This window comes from Larus michahellis, chromosome 1 (genome assembly GCF_964199755.1).
Source record: "Larus michahellis chromosome 1, bLarMic1.1, whole genome shotgun sequence".
Lineage (NCBI taxonomy): Eukaryota > Metazoa > Chordata > Aves > Charadriiformes > Laridae > Larus > Larus michahellis.
Window position 1 is genome coordinate 156,211,883 of NC_133896.1, and position 23,878 is coordinate 156,235,760.

Consider the following 23,878-nt stretch of genomic DNA (forward strand, 5'->3'; position numbering starts at 1 on the left):
TCTGCAAGGCACATCAGAATCCCTTTTGAAGGAAAGAATCAAGCTTGAGGATACACCAGATAAGTCATGCATTACCCTGTTGACTTGTTTTGCTTATCATCAAGTGACTTTGAAAACGTTGTCAGGTCTGAGAGGCTTAGTTTGTGCGGCTTCAAAAAACCAGACTTGGCTTACTATACCTAAACGATTCTGTTTACTGTATCCAAATTCTGGCCTGCCCACGAAAGGAAACATGCTGATCAGAGCTGCTCTGTTGTGGCTCTTCTCTGCTTTAACCTGGCCTCTCCTTCCTCAACTCCTCCACCTCCCGCAGTGTGTCGACTCGGCAGTGATTTATCGGGAGGTATTCTGGCAGGTGGATGTTCAGACAGCCTGTGTGGCTGTCTTTTCTTTCATTTGGCCTGGCTTCTACCTCAGCTGTGGCTTTGCCCCATCTCTGCAGAGCTGGAGTGGTGAGGGAGAAAGATAATTAGGCCTTGTTTGCAGTGAGTGGATGGTTATTTCTGTGAGACTCTCGATTGCGTACCCATGCTTTTCCTGTAGAGTTTTCCCATTCACTAGCTTCTGAGAATCAAGGTGAAATAGTGAAAATCAGCGTTTCTTTGGCCAAGTCACACTCCTTTCCTTATCTGCCCTCTGGCTCTGTCCTCCCTTGTCCACGATGGAATGCCTTGCTGAGGATCAAGATAAATGCTTATCTTCTCCACGGCATAGCCCTAGCTAGAGGCTGAAGCTGTCCTGGTTACAGAGGAGGAAAGTGAGACACTGCCTGGAACCAATATGTTTTGGCTCCATTGCGATATGTGGAGATATGTGATCCTTTGTGACCTTTTATAGAGCTCCTTTCTTCGCTTCATCTGTTTTGTCCTGCTTGATTCAGCCCAATATATTTAATGACAGTCATTGCCAATCATCTGCTGATTTCTGGCATTTGTTAGTCCTCTTCAGAACAACAGTGGAATCTTTATTATAAATATATGCATAGTGGACATGTATGTTTGTCATAGTTTTTGTACTTGCACTAGACAGTCCTTATGTCTAAAGCTCAATTAAATACCCTACAGAGAAAGGAGTGGTGAAAACTTTTATATTGTACAATGCGATAAATGTAAAGAAATAGGAAATTAATACTGCATGGTAATCTGAATAAACTGCAACACTGGGTGCATCTAACTTCAATCGTCAGGTAGTTCAGTTGGCCCCATAGGAACGTTGTGCTGTCTGTAAACTGTATTAGTGCTTGGCTACTGTTATGCTGTTAACACATTGGTATTTCTTTTTTGTTTTTATTCTTTGTAATAGAAAAGCCTAAGTTGTACAGGTTCTGACCAGAATTTCAGATATAAACGTTTGTTAGCAATGAATCTATTAGCCCTGGTTGTTCCTCCTGGTTGTTAGTCCTCAGTTGATCTAGCAAAAGTAATTGAAAAGAGTACCCATTCTTCCTTGAGTACTTTAGTTGCCACCTGCTTTCTATTTTCTTCAGAATTAGGGAGAATAGAATTAACTGTCTTTACAATGAGCTACTTGGAGTTGTTTATTTCAGGAAGTGTCCTTCAGATACGGGGGTGGATCTTACTCCCTTTTGCAATGAAATTAATTCCACTGCATGTGCTCTGCAAAATTCCGGAGGCAGCTTATTTGGCATGTGAGCACTAAGAATTAGCTTCCAGTTTTACCAGGTGTGAGTATTTCTGATAGTGATTCCTCATTACTGTTTAAGCTTCTTGACTTTTAATAAGAGTGAAACACCTGGTTGTCAGTGACTTCAGCATGTTGTTCTGTTTTGTTTTGGTTTTTTTATTCCTTACATAAATCAGATTTGCCAAACCAGTGTTCTCCTGATCCTTGTCACAAAGAAGGGACCGTCAAATGTGAAGATCTCAAGGGGGACTTCTATTGTGAATGCAAGCATGGCTGGCAGGGAAAAACGTGTGAAAAAGGTAATTGGGTTTCATTAGCTTTCATACCTGTAACAAAGATGTACCGGTTTTTGCTAGATCCTCAAACGGTCAGTGGTACTACGCTGTACAATTCAAAAGTCACAAAACTGAACCTGGACTACACACCATGCATGTTGTACCCTTCTCAGAATCAGGTAACTCTTTCACATCAATGTTCTTTATGTGACTTTAATGGATCGCAGCTTGGTCTTGGCAAGATAATCAAAAAAGTTACACTCCAAGCTCCTGCCCCACCTCTCTGAAAGGGGCAGCAGAAACAGAGCTGTGGTGGCTTTTCAAGCAGACCTGCCTCAAACTGCTGCCGTGAACCCTGATGTGACAGACCACCGACTGCAGAGCCAGTGACGTTCGGCAGGCAAGCTGGGGTCTGACTCTGATGATGCACCAGCTGATTAAATTAGTCTGTTAAAGGCTCCCTGCTAGTAGGACCTTATTCCACTTCCACCCCACTGTGTATTTCCACCAACTCCAAAGACAGTACTCAGGCAGAAATTATTTGTTCAAGAAGTTCCAGGCCCCAAGGGGGCTTTCTAAATTCCTTTGTGAAATAGTGAAGTTATCTTCCCTCCTCATGTTTTCTGATGTCTTTTTTAATTCTGCCTGCAAGGCTTCCTGTCAGGGCCACTTCTTTTCTGCCTGCCAATACTAAGTAATTGCCAGAAATCTCATTCAGCCAGTCCAGAATTGTGGCAACCAAGACAGCAGGAGATCCAAAGCCTCTCCTTCTGATGTAAATATTGTGGGGAGATTATAGGATCACACACAAGCAGCTTATTTAAGCATTTGAGACAGTTGTCTGATCAGTATACAGTCAGCTTTGAGAGCTCAGCAACTGATCAGTCTGAAGCATATCCCCTCTTTTTCTTATAAAATGCCGTGAAATATGCTGTTCTACCCGTCAGCTAGCTCTAGAGTCCCGTATAAACAAGCAGGACATAATGAGCAGGTAGGGCACATCAGGGGTGAAATCCAGGCTCTACTGAATTTAATAGGCTTTTGCTGCTAACTTCAGCGGAGCACCGTTTATCTCTCAGTGCTCAATAGCTGTGAACTTAAAACTTTTTGTGTTCTCATGAGTTCTGTAGTAGTGAGGACATATTGTTCTTGTTTTATTTAAAGCTTTCATCCTGAACTTACTGGTCATAGTATAATTTTAGAAGTTAGTTGTGATACAAAATATGTTAGTTAGTTTGCTTCTGCAAACAAACTTCACCTGCACAGTGACTAAAGGTACTCTTCTGCATTCTCAGAGCTGCGAAGGAGATAGTTACAGTTCCTTCTCTGTCCTTTTTTTTATTTAATGAACTTGAGCTAATGTACTTGTGTTTGAATGAAATCTTTGTACTTTTTGTAATCATAGTGTTGCAGCTGTAATAGAGTTTCTTGTTTGGTCTTTCTCCTTCCCAGCTCCTGTCCCACTCTCACTCTCCGGACTATTTACGGAGGTGGAAAGCTGACTGTAACACTTTCTTTTGACGCAGATATTGATGAATGCAGAGCGCAGAACGGCGGCTGTAACCAGCTCTGCCTCAACAAGCTAGGCAGCTACCGCTGCTCCTGCTACAGTGGTTTCGCTCTTAAAGACAGCAAAACATGCGAAGGTAAGCTTTGCTGGGTCTCTCCGTTTGCTTCAGCAGATGCTTAGTGACTTGTGACTGTATTTGAGAGACGGGAGGCACCGAGCAGCCCTGGTCTACTCCCTAGCCCAGCAGAGACATGCTGGTGGCTGCTGTCAGCTGCGCTCTGCTGGGGCTGTACTGGGTGCTCCGGCCAGCACTCACACCGTGCTGCTCTCCAGTATCGTCAGCCAGGCGTGATTCACAGAGGATTTGTGGCTTGGATTGTGCTAAATTGGTTTAGCTGATCAGTCCTGATACCCTGACATTGAGAAGAGGAAGGGCCGGCCAGATGCGTTGTTACCATTCTTTCCAGGCTCACGGTGTCGTAGTGTATGAGCCGTTTGTTTTTCTTTTGTGTGTTTCTTATTTTAAGTTGTTTTTCTGAATTTGGATATGTGCAGCAGCTAATGAATTCAGATAGATACAGATGGATAAGTTCACTGCAACCGAATATTAATAGCTGTAGAAAGGCCGTAGTGAAGGTTGGCAGCTGTTTTACATAGCATCTGAGAAGAGAGATGAGGATCTGAAGTATCTGATTGAAACAGTGGAATGAATTTACATAACCAAAACTTAAGCAACTAAGGTTTTAAAAGTGTTAAGAAACTGCGTGCTGAGACACAGACTCATTAATGATCACGGGTGGCTGTTAAAATTATGTGTATCTCATGAAAAACCAGGCAAGTGTGTGTATGTACCTCTTACAGATCGATGTGACAACGTAGTTCTAAACGGTTTGCATACCTGATCTGAACAACATATTAATGCTGCCCGCAAAAAGACAAAGAGCAGGATTTTATTTCTGTGTCACTTCCACTGTTTAAAGCGATGGCTATATAGATTACACGGTATTCCTTTCTAATGGGAGCAGCTGCTTAGAAGAGCCAACTTCCCTTTTGAATGGTGCCTTTCCTCTGGTGCCAGTTGGCATGGACGGGTGGACGGTGAGGGGGCTCACAGTTAAATTTGGTTTTGTATGTACGTATATTTGTATAACGTGCTACCAGAGCACTGTGAATGTAGCGTATAAGCATAGGCGTGAAAAAGGGTAGTTTGCTTGTCTGAGGAAGGAGAACAGAAATCTGTGATGCTCCACAGGCTGCGTGTTCCTTCTGTGTTTTGTTAAAAATCACACTGTTTTTCCTTGTTGCTGCTTTTTAACCCAGTTTCAGCCCCCAGAAGGGAGTGGGGTTTTTTGGTTTTGTAGGAGCTATTTTGTTTTACAGTTCTTCTCCTGGCTCACTTTGCATTGTTTTTTGCAATAGTGGTTAATGGCTTAAAGAAAGAAACAACAACTGGTTTTGAAAGCCTGAAGTCACTTCTCACAGCTAACCCTAAAGGTAGATTCTTAAAGACACAGTTTTTTCAGTTACCAAAAATAATAGAGGGATCATTTGACCCTGAGCCCGCTCCAGTGTGCAAACAGTGAAGTCAAATGATTATACTCATCTGAAGGAATGTTGTTTAATTGCTTGTCTTGCAGACATAGATGAATGCACAGCATCAAGAGACATCTGTGGAGAAGCTCATTGTAAAAATTTAATAAGCTCATATGAATGTGTTTGTGATGCAGGCTACAAGTACGACAACGTGAGAAAGACTTGTCAGGGTAAGCTCATGAAATAACATCATGTTAGCATTTATTACACGATTTACAGCTATAAAAACCCAGAAGTTTAATTTCAGGCTTCGGTAAAAGCCCTTTCTTTTTTTTTTTTTTTTTTTTTTTTTTTAAATCTTGCTCACACACTGGACTTCTCTTCCCTTTCCCTAGTTGTCAGTGAGTTTGCAGTTTGTGCTCATCTTTGAGTTCATCTAGTTTGCTGTCATCTTCGATGACTTGAGTGAAGCTGTACGAGCCAGAGTACTGAGACTTCTTGAATTTGTTACAAGTACAAGATCTGGTGGAAGCTCAGAAGCATCTGTGCATGTTGCTGTCTCTCTTTGTAGGACAAGAAAAGTTACAGAGCAGTAGCTGTTATTCTTTCAAAACCTGTCTTGGGGTATTACTCTGAACTAGGAGCTTAATATGCATTGGAACCATGCACGGTTCTGCTGGCTACACTGCCTGCAAGCTTTCTCAACAGAGTAAGTTTTGAAAGTATTCCAAAACTAGCATTGTTCCCTGCCTTTTGTCTGTTAACGTAATGACTTGAATCACACGCTAACCAGCCCTACTGGGCTCTAAGTGTTTATCTCTGCCTGAAGAGATCCCTGTGGGCCGTTGTGATTTGCCTTCCTCCATTTGTTTGCGAAGCGGATAAAAACAAGCTGAAGGTTACAAAAAAAAAAAGAAAAAAGAAAAGAAAATAATGAATGAGAAACTCAGCTTTTACTTGTCTGTTGAGGATCCAGCTGCTGAGTAGCAATGAAGCGAGCAGTCCCTGAGTTGAAGGAGCGGGAGGCAGTCAGCACAGGCGTAGCAGAAGGGGCCTGAAGGGAGGAAGTCTTGTCTAGAAGTTAAAGCCCAGGGCTTGGAACCAGCAGACAAATGAGCTGAGCTCTGCTTCCAGCCTTCCCACTGACTCGCTGTGTATCTCTGGGCAGCTGGAATCTGTCTGTGAAAAATAGGTTTGTGCAGATGCTAATTCTAACTCTTCCCTCCTGTAAAGATGTGGCATAGGGTAAGTACTGGCTGCGGAGCGCTTGGGCACGCTCAAATGAAAGGTGCTACAAAACGGCACTGATAACGTTTTTTTTTTCCCCCAGATGATTCACGTTTGAACAAACTCAATTGCTGTTTTCTCCTCTCTCCTCTGCTGGTTTTGTGTAGATATAAATGAATGTGAAGAAAAACTCTGTGAACAGACCTGTGTCAACTCGCCAGGGAGTTATACCTGTCATTGCGATGGCAGAGGGGGAGTGAAACTTTCCCGGGACATGAATACATGTGAGGTATGTTAGTCTTTGTTTCCGTAACTGCTAAACAGACCTTTACTTTACATTGCAATTAAGAATAACTGATGAAGCTCTGGACCAAAGCCATTTGAGCCAAGCGACCAGCAGGAGGGAATCATATTGGCAAGGCCATGTGAGCTGGGGACAGTAGCTCTCCTGAAAAGAAGGGTCTCGTTAGCCTTTTTGGGAGGAAGTTCATTCAGAGTCTCTGTTCTCACGCTCCTCCTGTCCCCATTCCAAAAAGAGCATGCCAGTGATAGCCCTGCCAGCCCTCTGTTTGGCTGTGTGTTACCTCTGGCTGCACAAGCTTTTCTGAGATAGACCCCAGAGTGAAGGTCTCAGGGCATATGGTGTAGGTTACGGACCAGCACTTGCACACTTTCATCCTCCAGGCTTTTGAGGTGGATGAGTTTCAGTGGCACTTGCTGCCTCTGCAGAAAACAGCCAACAGCAAGTTCTTAGCACATCTTTTCTTGCAGGCGCAACGTTGCAGCAGAATACCTTATGAGCACGAGTTCATTTTGCAACAGGAAAACATTCCTCCAAGGCGGATAGGAGGGAGGAGGGAAGGAAAGAGGAAATGTTCTCAGTACCAAAACAACTGTAGTTTGAGAGTGTAAACATTAGAGTACCACGGCCTGCCATATGTATAGCAACTACAGGAGGACTGAAAAAAGGCGAGACTTAGGTTAGATATTAGGAAGAAATTTTTCACCATGAGGGTGGTGAGGCAGTGGAACAGGTTGCCCAGGGAGGTTGTGGATGCCCCATCCCTGGAAGTGTTCAAGGCCAGGCTGGATGGGGCTCTGGTCTAGTGGGAGCAACCCCATGGCAGGGGATTGAAACAAGATGATCTTTAAGGTCCCTTCCAACCTAAACCATTCTGTGATTCTATGAGAAAAGAAGAGGAGGCATACTTTCTCATTCTCTTTCTGCTGCGTGAGGAGAATAAGCACTCAAAAATGTGTTTTGATTATAGAACATAATTCCATGTGTGCCTTTTGCTGTTGGAAAAAGTATTAAATCCTTGTACCTGGGGAGGATGTTCAGTGGCACTCCTGTTATCAGGCTGCGCTTCAAAAGGAAACAACTGACGAGGTGAGGACTATTCAGAATTATAGTTGAAGGCGTTGTCTGGCTTCAATGCATGCAATGGAGTTAAGTCATTACAATAACAACTATTCCTACGATCATCTTTATTTGTTTGGATTATGGAGTCCTCTAACATGAAACATTATCCAAACCAGTAATAGAGGAAGGCAGCCTTGACCGCAGAGCTCCTAAGATAATTACTGAAGTCCAATAATGTATTCTTTACTCTTGACGCTATTTTAAAATCCGTCTTCACAGTTTAAGTCTTTAAGGAGTGCATTAAAAGCTAGTATGTTTTAACGGAGCTTTGTAACTGCTAGAATTGATGCTATCTGTAGGGAAAGTACTCTGTGGTTTTTGAACTCTGCATAACTAATTTATTTCTTGGCACCTGTGCGGTCAGACTTGTGGCCGAGTTCGACTTTAGAACCTTTGATCCTGAAGGTATCCTTTTCTTTGCTGGAGGCCGTCAAGACAGCACATGGGTAGTCTTGGCTTTGCGCAAAGGACGGCTAGAGCTGCAGCTGAAATACAACGGGATAGGCCGCGTGACCAGCAGCGGACCGCTCATCAACCACGGCATGTGGCAAACGGTGAGTCCAGGCCACTGCTGGGATCTTACCCTGTCTTGGCTTGCTCCTGGTGGGCTCTGTCAAGTGCAGCTGGACTTTGTGTATTCTTTGTGTTTTTGAGAAGATGCTTTTCCAACCTATCCGTTCAATGCAAGCCAGTACCTTATATATCCTAAGGTGAGAATAGGGTATGTTTCCTCAGAAATTGAATTATACTTTTTATCCATTGTAAACTAGGATGGGTCAAGAATTTGTACAACACTAGTCTGACTAGAGCAGACACACTGCCTCTGGGATGCAGCAGCGCTACTGTGACTTTATGTTAGTTCGAGAAGATGCCTTCTGGGTGAGGGTTGGAAGAGAGTTAAGAGGGAAGGAACTCAGGAGCTGTTCTCTTAATGAAGTTTACAAGGGTGGTTTGTTTGATGTATGGTGTATGTGGTTGTTTTTGTTTATTCATCTGTTTGTTTAGTCACAGGGCTCATTGTCTGTAGCATCTCTGATGCTTTTTTAAACTCCTCAGGCTTGTTTATATAAAAAATATTCCATTTCCCTTGTAAAGATATTGGAGTCTATTAGAAATTAAGTGGATCTCTGCTTACTAATAATATAATCCCAGCAATCTCACAAGATGATGCGCTGCATCTTGGAGCTTGTAAAGCTTCATGTTCTTGATGCTCTCTCAGAACATCTTTTGGTGGTTCAGGAAGCATTATGGGTGTTGCTACTTGTGACAGGATTAGGAAAAGCATCCCGTAGTATGATCTACACTAGATTAGCAATTTATATTCATTTTATCTTACTTAATTAGATCTTTTGACTTTTAAGTTGATGTGTCTCTTGGGGAGTGGGCGGGAAGTTCTCAGCTAACTCGCATATGTATTGGTAACTGTGAATAATTTTCTGGTTTAAATTTTTTAGTGTAAAAATTTCAGAATTATTCATTAAAGAAAAAAGCAAGGTGGAAAAATTTTGTTTCTAATGAATAAATAAAGAAGTCCTTGAGTGCATTCACTGGCAACTATTGACATTTGGTAATGTTTCCAGTAGTTAAGGTGATGTTTAGTTCAGTTCTTTTACTGTCACTGAAACAATTCTAGATTCCAAATGGAGAGCTGTAGAGGTTCAGCAAGGCTGTAGATAAAATGTATGACATGCTGTATCTTTACAGGTAGGAATAACCTAAATTACTAAATTTGTTGTAAGATTTGTTCTGCTAATTTGTAACATGCCAAGAAATATGCTTGACTAACCTGATCACCTTCTATGACAAGGTGATCTGCTCAGTAGATGAGGGAAAGGCTGTGGATGTTGTCTGCCTAGATTTTAGTAAAGCTTTTGACACCACTTCCCACAGTGTTCTCCTAGAGAAACTGCCTATGGCTGGATGGGAGTACTCTTCGCTGGGTAAAAAACTGGCTGGAGACACAGGCCCAAAGAGTGGTCGTGAATGGAGTTAAATCCAGTTGGTGGCTGGTTGCAAGTGGTGTTTCCCAGGGCTCAGTATTGGGCCAGTTCTGTTTCACATCTTTATCAATGATGTGGACGAGGAGATTGAGTGCACTCTCAGTAAGTTTGCAGATGACACCAAGTTGGGTGGGAGCGTCAACCTGCTTGAAGGTAGAAAGGCTCTGCAGAGGGATCTGGACAGGCTGGATCGATGGGCCGAGGCCAATGGTATGAGGTTCAGCAAGGCCAAGTGCCAGGTCCTGCACTTGGGTCACCACAACCCCATGCAATGCTACAGGCTTGGGGAAGAGTGGCTGGAGAGCTGTCTGGTGGAAAAGGACCTGGGGGTGTTGGTCAACTGCCATCTGAATATGAGCCAGCCGTGTGCCCAGGTGGCCAAGAAGGCAAATAGCATCCTGGCTTGTATTAGAAATAGTGTGGCCAGCAGGCCTAATGGAGCAATCGCCCCCCTGTACCTGGCACTGATGAGCCTGCACATTGACTCTTCTGTTCATTTTCGGCCCCTCACTACAAGAAAGACATTGAGGTGCTGGAGCGGGTCCAAAGAAGGGCAACAAGGCTGGTGAAGGGTCTTGAGCTGGTGAAGGGTCCTGTGAGAAGCGGCTGAGGCAACTGGCATGGTTTAGCCTGGAGAAAAGGAGGCTGAGGGCAGACCTTATTGCTGTCTACAACTACCTGAAAGGAGGTTGTAGCCAGGTGGGGGTCGGTCTCTTCTCCCGAGTAACAAGCGATAGGACAAGAGGAAATGGCCTCAAGTTGCTCCAGGGGAGGTTTAGATTGGATATTAGGAAAAATTTCTTCACTGAAAGGGTTATCAAACATTGGAACAGGCTGCCTGGAGAAGTGGTTGAGTCACCATCCCTGGAGATATTTAAAAGACATGTAGATGTGCTGCTGAGGGACATGGTTTGATGGTGGACTTGGCAGTGCTAGGTTAACAATTGGACTCAATGATCTTAAAGGTCTTATCCAACCTAAATGATTCTATGATTGTAATTGCCTGCACAGGGAGGATGATGACAGAAGACGTGAAAAGCAGAGTTGATGCCACTGGAGTGAATTGGGAATCACAAAAAGCAGTCATTACCAAGTTAAACCGTTTAATACAGGAGCGTAACATACTTGTTAAGGTCCAGACCTCATTATGAAGTAATTACAAACTTTCCCATGTTAGTTTTGGGGGAGATAGATAGCTGAAATGTACTTTCTTTAAGTAACACAAAAATGCTCAAACGCATAGGAGTTAGGGGGTAAACAAAGGCTGTGTTTGCTTTCTGCAGGGAGAGAAGTCAGTATGATAAAAGTAAGTATCAAAGTATAGTTTTTAGGCAAGAATTATTGTTCTCCTGCTAGCCAGCAGTGTCAGGGCTCTTATCCCCAGGTACCATCATAACCAACAAATTGTCTGGTTGGGTTGCTGCAGCAACACACTCTTTGTGTGTTTTTTTTTAGAGGTTGTATAAATCCCCTGGAAAGTCTTCCCCAAGGCTCTTTGGGACAGCGGAGGCAGAGCTGTGGGTGCTGTGACAGCAGCACGTGCCCTGTGTGGTGCAGGTGGACAGGAGCCATGCCAAAGTGGGGGCAGAGGTGTCCCCGCAGCCATCAGTGGTGCCCTGAGCGTGGGCTGAGCAGGACCAGGTAGCTGCCAGGGACACAGTACGGCATGAGCCGGGTAGAGAGCATCACGCAGGGCTGGCACAGGAGTGCTTGCATGGAGCAGGTCGATGGCCGTAGCTCTGGTGACTGTCTCTCAAAGGAAAAGTGTTAAGGCTATGCCTAATACCAGCCAAAGGCAGAAGGATTTACCCCCAGATGAACGGCAGCAGGAGGAAGGAGCCCTTAGTCTCTTGACTTCATGGTTGACTCGCCCCTGAGACTTGGGATGCTGCTTGCATTGCTGGGGTGATGGTGACTTCTCCTTTCTCTGCTCTGCTTTCTTATCCCTTGCCTCCACCCTACAGGTACTTTGTTCTCTTCTGCTTAACATCCAGGGTCACCCCTGTCTCTAAATGCCATTTAATCTGTATGTCGGAGCCATAAAACTATAAATCTGCTCCCCCATTTTATCCCCACCCTCATTTCTCCATTTCCCTCTGTCTGGCATGGTTTTTAATTTGGGAAATCCTGTTGAGGAGGGGTTATTCCTTTTTACCTGTCTCTTTTTATAAAACATGTTGCCACACATTTCATTTGAAGTATGGACTTGTGTGTACTTGTCAACCTCATCTTCTGTGAAGCACAACCCCAACAACCTTCAGAGCAGTTGGGGAGCTTGGCACTGGACGTCAGCGTGCACAGGACGAAGCTCTTAGTTTTGGTTAGACCTACAACAGTGGAGTTTGGAACTTGGGAGAACTTTATAGAGGTTGTGAGAAAATAGTAATTTCACTATTCAGCTTTCAGCAGATGAAAAAAACAATGTCTATTTAAAAGAAAAACAGGAGAAAAAGCACCAGCAGTGTATGACTTTTGGTCTCTTGAGCAAAAGCTGCATACTTTTATGGAAATATGAAGGCATTTTCAAAACTTCAGGCCAATGTTTCTATGTAGGTATTTTCTCTGATCTCTCCTAATCTATTTTTAAATGATCGTTCCCCGCATTGAAAACACAAACAGGCACGCCTCAGGAAAAACTTCTAATGCAGTTATTTGTGTGTAATCCAGTTTGATGAAGTGGCATGTATGAATTGATGATAGTAGAGAACGCACTCGCCTTCTGTTTGTTTTGCATTTCCAAAAAAAGTCATCATTTTGTCTTATTTTCAGTGTTTAGTTTAGTAGTGCTCTGAGGAAGTTTGGTTAGCAAAAATAATAACCTACCTGCACTGTTAAATGTCGGAACTGAAGGTTAAGCAATCGCAAGCAGATTTGTATTTAGCTTTAACCCTGCGGCTGCCTGTTGTCCCGTCCCTTTTCAGTGCTGTCTGTCCGCTTGCTTTTCAGCAAAGAGCAGACAGGCTGGTTCTGTGCTATGGGTTATCCAGGGCATGAATCCAAAACACAAAGCTAACTGCCCTTATGGCTAACCATATGGGAGCCCTTAGCTACGAGAACAGCCCGCCTGATCGTCCCCGAGCACACTGTGGCAGGCAGCAGCTGGTTGCAAGGAGGGAATTAGAGCAGCCTGCTAACTACGGAAATGCTTCCCCTTTTGGCTCGTGGGTGATGGTGGTGCACCAGCAACTGAGCTTTGAAGGTAACGAACCGCAGCTGAAACTGCCAGAGGGCAGCATGAAGTAGGCAGAATGTAATTTCCTAAACTGGAATTTGCTAAGAGCTTCCATGGGGATTAACTCCCTCTCCTATGGAAGTTTCCACTGATTTGGGTTTGTTTATATTAATGATCACAAGCAGCTAAGAACTCAGACTAATTTTTTTAAATTTCTATGTTATTACTTTCAATACAACCTAATAAAACTGTAGAAGGCCCTGAACTTTGGTGGCCCTGCAAGTTGCAGGATTTCTTCACAGAGGAAGCACAGTACGGGCATTTCTGCAGCTGGCTTTTCCCTATTCCAGTTTGCTCCTGCGATCCGTGCTAGGAGCAGGGAGGGGTCTGTGCCAGCTCCTTATGGCAGTCCGCACCCCGGTGCATTAGGGCAGCAGTGACCACGACACCGAGCCGAGGCATCGGAGTGAGTTTTTATCTAGATAGGCAGCGTAGCTAAGCCAGTTGGGCTGTGGCTGCCAGGAGCTGTGGGCTAATGTTCCCACCCACTGAGTGGACTTTACATCCTGCCAATGCCCAAAAAACCCTGTTTGAGACTGGCTCGTGTGTCTCCATGGAACGCAGTCAGGAGGTGTAGATGCCACTTTAAACAAGAAAGCTTCAGACAAGTAAATTCATGTCCTGCTTCTCAGCATGGAGCAACACACCAGGTGTAAACAGTGTTCTAGCAATATAAACCAGACTGTGCTGGAATCCACAGAAGTTTGATAGTCTGTGAATAATCTTTTCAACTATCAAATTCACTTAATCTTCATTACTGAAGACTGCAATCCAAAGGGAGTGTCCAGGTATAAACCTGCTCAACCCTGTCCTCCTTGAAGTTGCAGCCATAGAGCACGAGCTCAGCACGGCTGATGAAAAAAATTTTAGGGCAGCTAGTCTCAAAATGCAAAGGGAAAGATGCTTGTGACCTGGCCTACTAGCAGGGAGTAGGAAGAACAAGTCTAAACAGCTGCTGAAATAGATATTTGGTTCTATGCAGCGGCTCACTGATGGTGGCAGCATCTGGGTGTCCCAGGGAGCAGAGCTATCTGGATGAAGAGTGGGTAGGTGGGGTATCTGTCATGGAGTGGGAAGGAGGAGTGCTGTGTTGAAGATAATGAAATAGAGGAGATGCGCTCCCTTCTTCTTCTCTGCAGGAAGAAAGGGGCTGTCTTCCACTACGGCCACAGAATGCCCCTGTCAGTAGCAGGACCTGTGTCCCAAGGTGCAGAATCCGTGCTGCTGTTCAGCAGCCTGCTGTGTGTCAGCTTTGCGCCTCGCCTCCTCCTCTCCCTCCTCAGAGCTGGCTGCTTTATGGTGCTTCTCTGTGCAGCCTGGTCATAAAGAAAATTATGACAGTTTTTAAGAATTTCAGTGGTGATAGAGTCTTCCTAGAAGTAGCTCTTCAGAGACATGGAGGTGAAACTTGCAGAGACTTTTTGAGAGTAAAATTATTGCCTATTACACATTTTTATTGCCCTCTCAAATATGACATCTTCTGTTGGTTTTTTTTCAGTGGTCAGTATTCAAAGACAGGACTTAATGTGGCTGGAAGGCTCCTCTGCATTTATCTTTCACTTGTCCAACAAAAGACATCTGATCTGTCTTTCCAGCTTTTGCTTTCACATGCAGTTGCAATAGGAAGTTTCTCATTAATAACTCATTAATGCATTTACATTTTGTATAGCGCAACCTACAAATGTCACGTAGCTAATCCACCCATATTTTTGGGTAGGTGTTTTGAAGTAGCTGTCTTCGCCATTAGGGCAACCCCTTTCTTTCTAGAATAAAGATTTACATGTCAAGATGTGATGGAACTTAAAAGGTAGACAAAGAGCCTTGGGGACAGAAAATATTTCTTCGTCTTGGGGATTTCACTAGTGGTGTCAGTCCTTTAGTTGAGGTTGCAGATAGTCAGTTCTTTTTATCCTGACTTATTCTATTTGCAATTTTACTTTTACAGATCTCTGTTGAAGAACTCGAAAGAAATTTGGTTATAAAGGTCAACAGGGATGCAGTAATGAAAATAGCTGTCTCAGGGGACCTGTTTACTCTAGAAAAAGGACTGTATGAGCTGAATTTGACCGTAGGAGGCATTCCATTCAAAACAAAGAACCTTATTCTACCGGTAAGTATAGCATTATCGCTCATGTTGTTTTGCATGCCTGAAGGGCTTGATTTCGTCTTCTCTTGGGGTGATGTAGGTCCTTCCTCAGAGCAGTTCAGCCTGCCCTGAAACAGGTGGAATTAACACCTTCTGGATACTGCTTTCTCTCCACTGACTATAGAGGGAGCCTAAGGCAGTAGCAAAGGTGAGAGTCCTGATTTTTTGATTGATAAGTTCGGGTGAGATGTATCGCACCCTTGGCCTGCAGAATTATGACACGTCAGAACTGGAGCGCATGATAAAATTCACAGTGGTCATGCTGGCTTGGAGACCATGAGTGGCCCTGGTGGGTCAGTGGACAGACACACCGCTGTGTGAGGGTACCATTGTGGCCACTAGGTCTGGAAACAGTGATGGGGACACTTCCTGTGTTGTGACCAAAGCATGTGCTTCACATATATTGTATCACAGTTTTTCTGCTTGCATTTGCTGTTTCAGTTTAGTAAGACCAAGGAAAAACAGAAGCTCCTTTTTCTTTATTTCTTCCTAATTCAAGTAGATAGGGCATATGAATAAAAGTTACGGCACTGTTTGGGTGAGATTGGATGATTGCTATGCTTCTGGAATAGCTGCTGTTTTGAATGTCCACCCACACACAGAGTTTGCACCTTGAAACCCAAATTGGCATCTCTTTATTTCTCAACGAGGTGACAAACTTGCGGCTTGGTGACTGGGAGCGCAGCAGCTGAGGAAGGCTCCTGTTCCTCACAAGAAGTCATTCAGGGCCACTGCTTGTCTGAAACATTAAGCTTGGGGTGTGCTCTGTATATAGGATTGAGAGCCAAAAACTCCTGAGGTTTTTATCCTGGCTCAGACACGTAATTCTCTCTGTGCTTCAGTTAATCGGGGGTAATGGTGATTTAGACACTTTGCAAGGAGCCTTCTCTTTCCATGTCACATTTTAATGCTGACATTTGGTACGGAATAACATAACTAGAAGCTGGAAGGAGCACGGTGAGTACAGAGTAGTGTGCCCGGCTTGTGGCTCAGGCACCCCTCCCTTAAGCCAGAACCCGACAATTTATACCAGGATCAGGTGCAACATCTTGTGTGTCATGAAGGCTGTTTGAAATGACACAAACAGTTGGGTTTTTTTAACTACAAGTTAGCCTCCAGCATTCGCAATGCAGAATTACAGGAGTTACAAAGCTTTGGCTACACAGCTTTAGCAGTAAATCGCACTAATGATGTGCAGCATGTAGAAGTAGCTAACAGAAGCAATGCAACCAAATCAGCACCTGCATTAGCTACTGCCCTTCTGTCCTGTGGAGACAAGCTGAGCTCAGAGGAGTTTCCTGGGGAATACTGACCACTTACTGGCTTGGGGTTGTGGGATTGGGGTTGCTGCCAATGGGTTTGCACGTGTTTAACATGCCAAAATGATTTCTCCTGTTTAGTATCATAATGTAATTCAGTATTTCTCTGTACCCTAAATCAGTTGTTCTTCACTGGGCAGTACTTTGAGGCATGCGATACTGCTTTATTTTCCTAGATAAACCCTCGGCTGGATGGTTGCATGCGTGCATGGAACTGGCTGAATGGGGAGGACACCACTATCCAAGAGACCATAAAGATGAATGAAAAGATGCAGTGCTTTTCTGTAGCAGGACGAGGGTCTTTCTATCCTGGCCGAGGTTTTGCTGTGTTTAATCTTACTTATGGTAAGTATTTTATTTTTATTATTTCTGACTTGTTGTCCTGCCATTAGCCATACTTGGTTAATAAACAGTTTAAAACTTGCATGTGTGCCAGACTCTGTGTTGATCGATGCAGAAAAGGCTGGCAGCTGTGGATGGAGGGGGAATAGCTAAAACTTGTGGTTCACAACAAAGGAAGGCTTATGTATGATGGTTAGAGCCAGTACAAATATGACCAGGATGGATTAGGTTCTTTCTGTGTAGCTAAAGTAATGCATTTCACATCCACGCTGGTTCCAGCTCATCCTCAGTATTAGGGGCTTCAAATCCCTCTGTCAGCAGCATAGGTGGTTCCACTACTATCCACTGTTTTCTCCTAAGGTGGGAGAGATGGAAGCCATAGTGCTATATCTTTGCGTTTATGATGGACCGAAAATCACTATTGTGTGTAGCAAGATGTCCAAGATCAGATTCACTTTTAATCTTCGGGTGGTATTCATTACACTTGGGACAAACACACGAAGCATATCTCTCATACAAGCTGAATGAACTTGGCCTAGATACAGTAATAACAAGTTTCAAACCAAACCTGGTCATACTAATTTAGCACTCAGACACCTTTTCTTTATTCTGGATTATTCTGTCTGTTTATATGTGCGATCAACTGTCAGTATTTTTAAGCGCATACAAATGCCAACCATCTATTTTAGTTTTGTGTGCACTCCCTCCTCTGCAGAAGCCTTCTGTGCATCATTATGTGGATTTTTCTGCTCTGCCGTTGTAAATTAGGGAGTATCAGGTGTCTGTCGTCTTGTTTACCACATGGATTCAAAAGCTGCAAAGTAGAGACGAGGCAGCATCTGAAGTGCAAATGACAGCACTCAGCACCTTCATTTTTATATTCTTTTTTCTACGAACAATAATCCTCCTTTTGTTTGGGGTTGGGGTTTGGTTTTTTGTTGGCTTCGTAATGGTAAGCTTGATAAAGAACTTATTTATTGTATTTCAAGATGTGGTGAACCGCAAAGCTAATACTCCTATGAAGGGAGGTGGTAGAAGCGGGATTGAAATCTTCCTTTGTAGCCAGCATCACCTTTTAAGTTACAAGGGCACTGGATCAGTAAGAAAGATGCCAGACAGTTTAGTTCAGAGTTCCGCAGGTGAGATAAAACATCCAATGCATCTGAGAGGCTGGTGATCAGGAAGTGAATACGTAGGTGATCAGTGTAGTATGCTTATATTCTTTTTCAGTTTAACACAGACTTTCATAGAAATGTTTCCTGTATGTCAGATTTGGACTGAGGTTTCTCAATGATCTTCAGACAGTCAAGAACGATTTAAAAATTGGGCACCCTATCCTGCAGCAGTTCTTTGCATTGGATTGACAGACACGGGAATCTGAATTTCTCTTTGTGATAAAAAAGCTTAACCTTGTCCTTTGACATTCTGAAAGGCAGCAGAATGCAGAAGGTAACAAGAGGAAACATGCCATTTGCTTCCCTGATTTTATATTCATGTGCTTTGGAATTTTATTTTTTTTTTTTTTAGTAAAAGAAATGTGGCAGTCCCTCCATATGCTCATCCATCTATCCTCTTCTCCAGGCAGAAATTGCACAGCCTACCCTGTTAGTCCTGTGTTTGTCATGCTATGCATTTCTTTTTTCTGCAGTGCAGCCTTCTTCTGGAAATGAAACCAAGACAAGTTGGGAAATAGAAGTAAATGCTGCAATTCAACCAGCAACAGATACTGGTGTGTTGTTTGCTCTAGTTACAGAAGAAGCATCTGTCCCTTTATCGCTCTCTCTGATTGATTATCACTCCACAAAGAAACTGAAACAACAGGTACAAACTTAAGCATTTTTCTAGAGAAGGTTCCTTGCTATTTCCTGGGAACTGAAAGTTGTCAGGTTTGCTGCCTGACTGCTTATTTGCCCCCACCAGCACAGAACATGGTCTGAGACTGACGTGTTTGGCTGACATCGAAGTTCTCCCTCTTACGGGTACGTGTCAGACACTACTAGGGAGCTCTTTGCAACTATTGTCTAGGTAAAGGCTGAAACTGTTCTCTTGAATGCAGACATACTTTGTTTTGTTTTTCTGGCACAGAAGCTGTTTAATGCCATAAGCAAAGAATTTCCATTTTCTGGAGCTCATCAGTAATAGTCCCAAGGTCATCAAGAGATAGGCTTAGGTGTCACTCCAGGTGCTGTGAAAGGCCAGTTATGATGGAGTGAAGCTACTGATTTAATGGTAATTATAATAAAGGGTGAGATTCTGGCATTGCATGAGTGTAAAACAGGAATAATTTCACTAAAACCCATGAGCCAACTTTTCATTTATAGTAGAGCGGCTCTAGCCTGTTTGGTTGCAGGGCAATATAACAACATCTGTAAGACCCACTAAGAATTCTCTCTGAGAAGACAGTAGTTGCAGCTAACAATTAGTCCCACTGGTTTTTCATCTATGCAAGTGAGCTCAGAACATCATCAGCAATTGTAATAAAGCTAATTCTCTGGTGGCTCTGCAAAGACTTTGTAAACAAGATGACAGTGGTGTCATCCTGGTCTTGGATAGGCATGGCTAGATATATTTCTGCTCACTGCCTCTTTTTTTCTTCTTTCCCCGCTGTCCAGTTTATCATCTTGGCCTTGGAGAACACAGTTGTGTCCAGACTGGCAATAAATCTCTGCGATAAGAAGGAACATTCTGTGGAAATCCTACTCAAGAAGGACCACTTATCCCTGAGGGTAGATGGGATAGCGGGAGAGAGTGAACTAAGCGCCTCTGAGTTAGAGGACGGTCTGTCCATCTTGGAGAGCTCTTTGCAGTCAGCAGTGAAGACATACGTGGGAGGACTGCCAGGTGAGCATCCAGTTTTGTAGCTTGGACTACAGACTCCCAACTCACCTTGCTGAGCTGGCAGTCAGGAAAGCTGTCTCCATTCGTTCAAGCTGGGAGCCTCCTCTGTTTCTGCTTCAGCAGGCCTTGTCTGCAATCCAGGCATGCAATCTCAACAGATGTGAGGGTGTGCTTCACAATTATTTTCTTTCTGAATGATCGTGTTCTTCTGAGGACAGCTGGAGGCAAAAATAGAAAGAGGAGGTTTTGCTGGGTCAACAAGAGGAATGATTTTTCTGAAGGGCAGCTGTAAGCAGGGTCATTGTCTTAAACCTGATAAAATCCATAGGAGCTGTACCACAGGCTCCTGCAGTGCTTCATTAATGCTCATTAGGTGAGAGTGTGTGAGCACTCCTTGTGGGGAGTACCAGTGGCCCCATATTGTTTTGACTGATGCTTGGGAAGCCCAGTGTGGTGATTCTCCCTGGCTGATGTTCTCTCTGAACTGATGACAGCACTCCACGATTAACAGACCTCCTCCCAGCAGAGGGTACTTATGGCACAACGCAGGGGCTACCACAATGTATAGTCCTGCTGGCTTTTTAGCAACAACAGGGTTTCTTGTGGGAAGTCGGTTTGCTCCTCTGTTCTAAACCTGGAACGTCAAACTTTCATCTGAATCGTGAATTTTGGCCAAGTTGGGCGGTTTGTTTCTTGTTCTGGCCGAACTGGTTTATCAGTCCCTACTGCTGAGGAATGCAATTAAGGAAACACTTATTTCTCTGAAGCACAGCAGTACATCCTATTTTATTGCCAGCAGCTAAGCAAAATCTTGCCCTTACTTGCCCAAGCAAGGGAAGGGCAGCAATGTTGGCCTCTTGGTAGGTGCTAAAGCAGTCAAGCTGGAACAGGGTGGCTGAGGTGCCATGTGTGCTAGGACACATGGCGTGACCGTTCCCACCATGAGCAAGAGTTTACAGAGCTTACAGTACAGATGATGTAAATGGCTCCTAGTGACACCTCAAAGGGGGAGGCCACGCACACTGGGACGTTCACACACTGTCAGGAACAAGGCTGAATCCCCAAACGTGGCATTTTCCAGCGTCAGATTGAATTGCCCTGCTTTCTTTCAAGTAGCTCTCAAACGCACAGCAGAGACTTTCACAGCTCAGAAAACAATCCTATCCCAAGTTCTCTGTGGTTCGCTTAGACTAACCGTGCTGGCTGAAGCTCAGTTTTTAATTAGGTAGAACTAAGTCTGAGGTATCATAGCTATGACTGTTTAGACCCAGCTGGTTTCTGTAGGTTTAGCTACTTTCCCGCTTTGTTCTCGGCAACGGGAATTTCTGCCTGTGGTCTGCTTTTGCCATTGAGAGGAACCCTGCACTTGCATCAAGATACCTTGTCATTTGCCAAACGGATAAACATTTCAGCACTTTGGTCGGATTCATTACTCTGGGTTAAATAACTATACCAAATGGTGAGATCTAAGTGAGTTTGGCTCATCCAAATTTTGAAAACATTACGTTGTTTTGGACTTTTCCCTGCTTCCATACGCTGTGGAAAAAAACCAAAGTATAGTGGTCACACTTAATGTCTTTAATCCATTTGCCAAAATTAAAGAAAGAATTGTGAGTCAAAATATGTAGTATGTCCCATCCGAACTACAGATAACATTGCAGATGTGAAAGAAATATTATTTAGAGTTTCAAGAGCTAAGGGGGAACATGTAGGCATTTACTACCTTTTCTATGGTATTTTCAGTTCTGGAAAATCCTAAATTGTGTAATTTATGTAATGCATAGGTGTTTTTCCAGGCAATATGTATACCAGCAGGAGAAGGAGATTTCGAACAAAGCTTTTAATGTGTACAGGACCACATTTCAGACAGATCCATTTCTAGTCATAACAGAAAATTAAGTATTTGACCTGATTTGCAATTATAACACAAAGAAAGTTGGGGTGGGGTTTTTTATTATTTTTGGTAGTATCTTACAAATCCATCTCAAAGCTCATGCTGTCTTTCAGTCAGCCCTGTGGCACATGTAACAGCAATCTGCATGATTCCTTAGACGAGTGTTCAAGCTGTTAAGCCAACACTGTCAACTTCTTCTGAGTCAAAACTTAGTTTACATTCATGTGAGGTACTACAACACAGATGCGCCCGCCCTACTCTTAAGCAGACTTCACAGATGAAATTCGGTAAATGGGGAGGAATAGGAAATAGCTAAAATGATTAGTTTAAGCAACTACTGAGCAATGGTACTTTTCAGCCAGGAAGCTGAAAAATTTATAGTATTTCTTTGTGGCTTACAGATCCCACGCAAATATTCTTTCTCTCACTCAGTCCCAGAGTCTGTCCTCAGTCTGAGCTGTGTTTGATCACATCAGCTTCCAATTTGGCCCTGCGTGTCTCCAGGCAGAACCCTTTGAATTGCATATAATCTCAGGTCAACAGGACAACCTATTGTTCAAGTTGTCCTTGTTTCAGTGTAAAGATAAGCGGTTTACTTAGCCACTTCCATTAACTGTGAAGTTAAATAATCTTTGAGACGTTCATTGCTTTCCATTGCACAACCAGCTTGATTGGGTCGGCTTTGGGTTGTAAATAAACTAATAACCTTTGGGGGAGGGTGGAGGAGACAGCTCACATAAATTTTCATGTTATTACTTTATTATATGCAGGGGATTTTGTATATTTAAGGTCAGTTAGTGTATGATGTTACAGAAGTTAGTAATAAGATTGACTAATTTTCTCTAGTCTGTTGGATTGTACTTAGTGCCTTCTTCCTTGCTATTTGTTTTCTGCCTCTGGTAAACTGATCAAAAGTATGTCACCAGTGGATCTCCATGGGAAAAATTAGTCTCGTTAGTCTTACCAACTCAATCGATGCATTCCAGCACCTTTCTGATGAACACCAGCAACCTCCTTGTGCGTAATCAGAGAACGGTAAAGATGAGTGCAGCAAGTGGTAGGGGCTGCGTATAGGAGGAGCCTTCCTGTCATGAAGTTCTTCCTATAACCTTTTGGCAGATATTTTGAAGAGAGAGAGGGAGGGCGTTAGAGGAAGGTATAACAACTCCACTAAAGACATAGTAGAGGGTCCAGAGATGGAGGGGGAGGAACATTGAGATGGAAAGCGGTGTGAACACAGTGTGCAACTGGGGCGAAGCCTTGGTGCTGTGCAGCACATAGTTTCATCAGTACCGGAGGCCTTGCAGAGACACAGAGCAGCTGCGGAAGGGTTCAGCCTGGGAGAAGGGCTTTTGCACATGAGAGCAGATGGCGTTTTCCTCACGTCTGGGATTGTGTTCTTGCCTTCTGGTGAGAGAGATGGGGGAGGTAGAAATCCCGGAGTGGAGAAGAGGAGAGTTTGAATTCATTGAAGTGATGCTCACCTGAGCATAGGTAGGGCAGGTATTTATTCAAAAACAGCCATCAGAGATGTTTGTCTCCCCTTTCACGCAGACGTTCCTGTGACTTCCACTCCGGTCACCGCGTCCTACCATGGCTGTATGACCATCAAGCTGAGCAACCAGGCACTGGACCTAGACGAGGCTCTCTACAAGCACAGCGACATCACCTCACATTCCTGTCCTCCTGTCGAGGCGGGTCAGTAGGTACCACTGCAATGCGAAAGTTTTGTATTCAGAAACTTTCAGTGCTTTTCTTTTTTTTTTTTTAAAGATATAAATTATTCAGACCTACCGCACTGCGTGTATAGTTTCTCTTAAACACTGAAATTATGTAGGAGCTACTGATCCTTATGTCAGATTGATTATTGAAATACTCCTTTGCTTTGAGGTCTAAAGGTTGTAATATATTTGTAAATAGTTCAGAAGACTAATATTAAATAAGCCAAAAGTACAGAATATACCGAAAGTGAATGTTATCTTTAGACTGCAAGAGACAGTTTTATCTGTAATGTGGAAAACCTGGTAATATATGAGTGTGGACTGGAAGAAAAATAATAATTCTGTATTATTTTTTATTACCAAACACTGCTTTCTGATTTGCAAAATATGAGAGAATAAAATATTTACATACAAGTTTTTAATTTACCTGTACTGAGATTATTCTGTATTCTGTTATTTGGAGATAATGACTCAGGCTGTGCCTGATGTGGAGATTACACCAGTGGGTGTTTTTTTGTTTGGATGGTTTGGTTTTTTGTTTGGAGGTGGGGTTTTTTATGTGCGTATGTCAGCATTATGTATCTTCTGAGCTGGAGAGCAAATGGTTGCTGCTATTCTTATTGCTAGAGTTTCTTTTTCTGGTACCACAGAGAGAAGACTCAGTTGTGACCTTTAGAAAAACTCTTGGTCAACAGAAAACTGAAAACAAAGTTGGGTCAGCAGGAAACAATTAGAAGAAAAGACTCAATAAGTTGAACGCCATATGGTTTTTAT

The 23,878-nt window shown here is 43.4% G+C and overlaps 1 protein-coding gene across 2 annotated transcripts in view; it reads left to right on the forward strand.

The window, feature by feature from the left end:
- GAS6 (growth arrest specific 6) overlaps positions 1 to 23,530 on the forward strand; it is a 43,131-nt gene extending 19,601 nt beyond the window's left edge. For both annotated transcript variants that reach the window (XM_074560797.1, XM_074560805.1), the window contains 11 exons: positions 1,821 to 1,943; positions 3,446 to 3,565; positions 5,067 to 5,192; positions 6,357 to 6,478; positions 7,461 to 7,579; positions 7,977 to 8,166; positions 14,790 to 14,954; positions 16,486 to 16,654; positions 18,300 to 18,472; positions 19,264 to 19,492; positions 22,938 to 23,530. In XM_074560797.1, coding sequence (XP_074416898.1) covers positions 1,821 to 1,943; positions 3,446 to 3,565; positions 5,067 to 5,192; positions 6,357 to 6,478; positions 7,461 to 7,579; positions 7,977 to 8,166; positions 14,790 to 14,954; positions 16,486 to 16,654; positions 18,300 to 18,472; positions 19,264 to 19,492; positions 22,938 to 23,089 — 1,688 coding nt within the window. In that variant the 3' untranslated portion in view covers positions 23,090 to 23,530. The remainder of the gene's footprint in view (positions 1 to 1,820; positions 1,944 to 3,445; positions 3,566 to 5,066; positions 5,193 to 6,356; positions 6,479 to 7,460; positions 7,580 to 7,976; positions 8,167 to 14,789; positions 14,955 to 16,485; positions 16,655 to 18,299; positions 18,473 to 19,263; positions 19,493 to 22,937) is intronic.
- Positions 23,531 to 23,878: the final 348 nt, after the last annotated feature.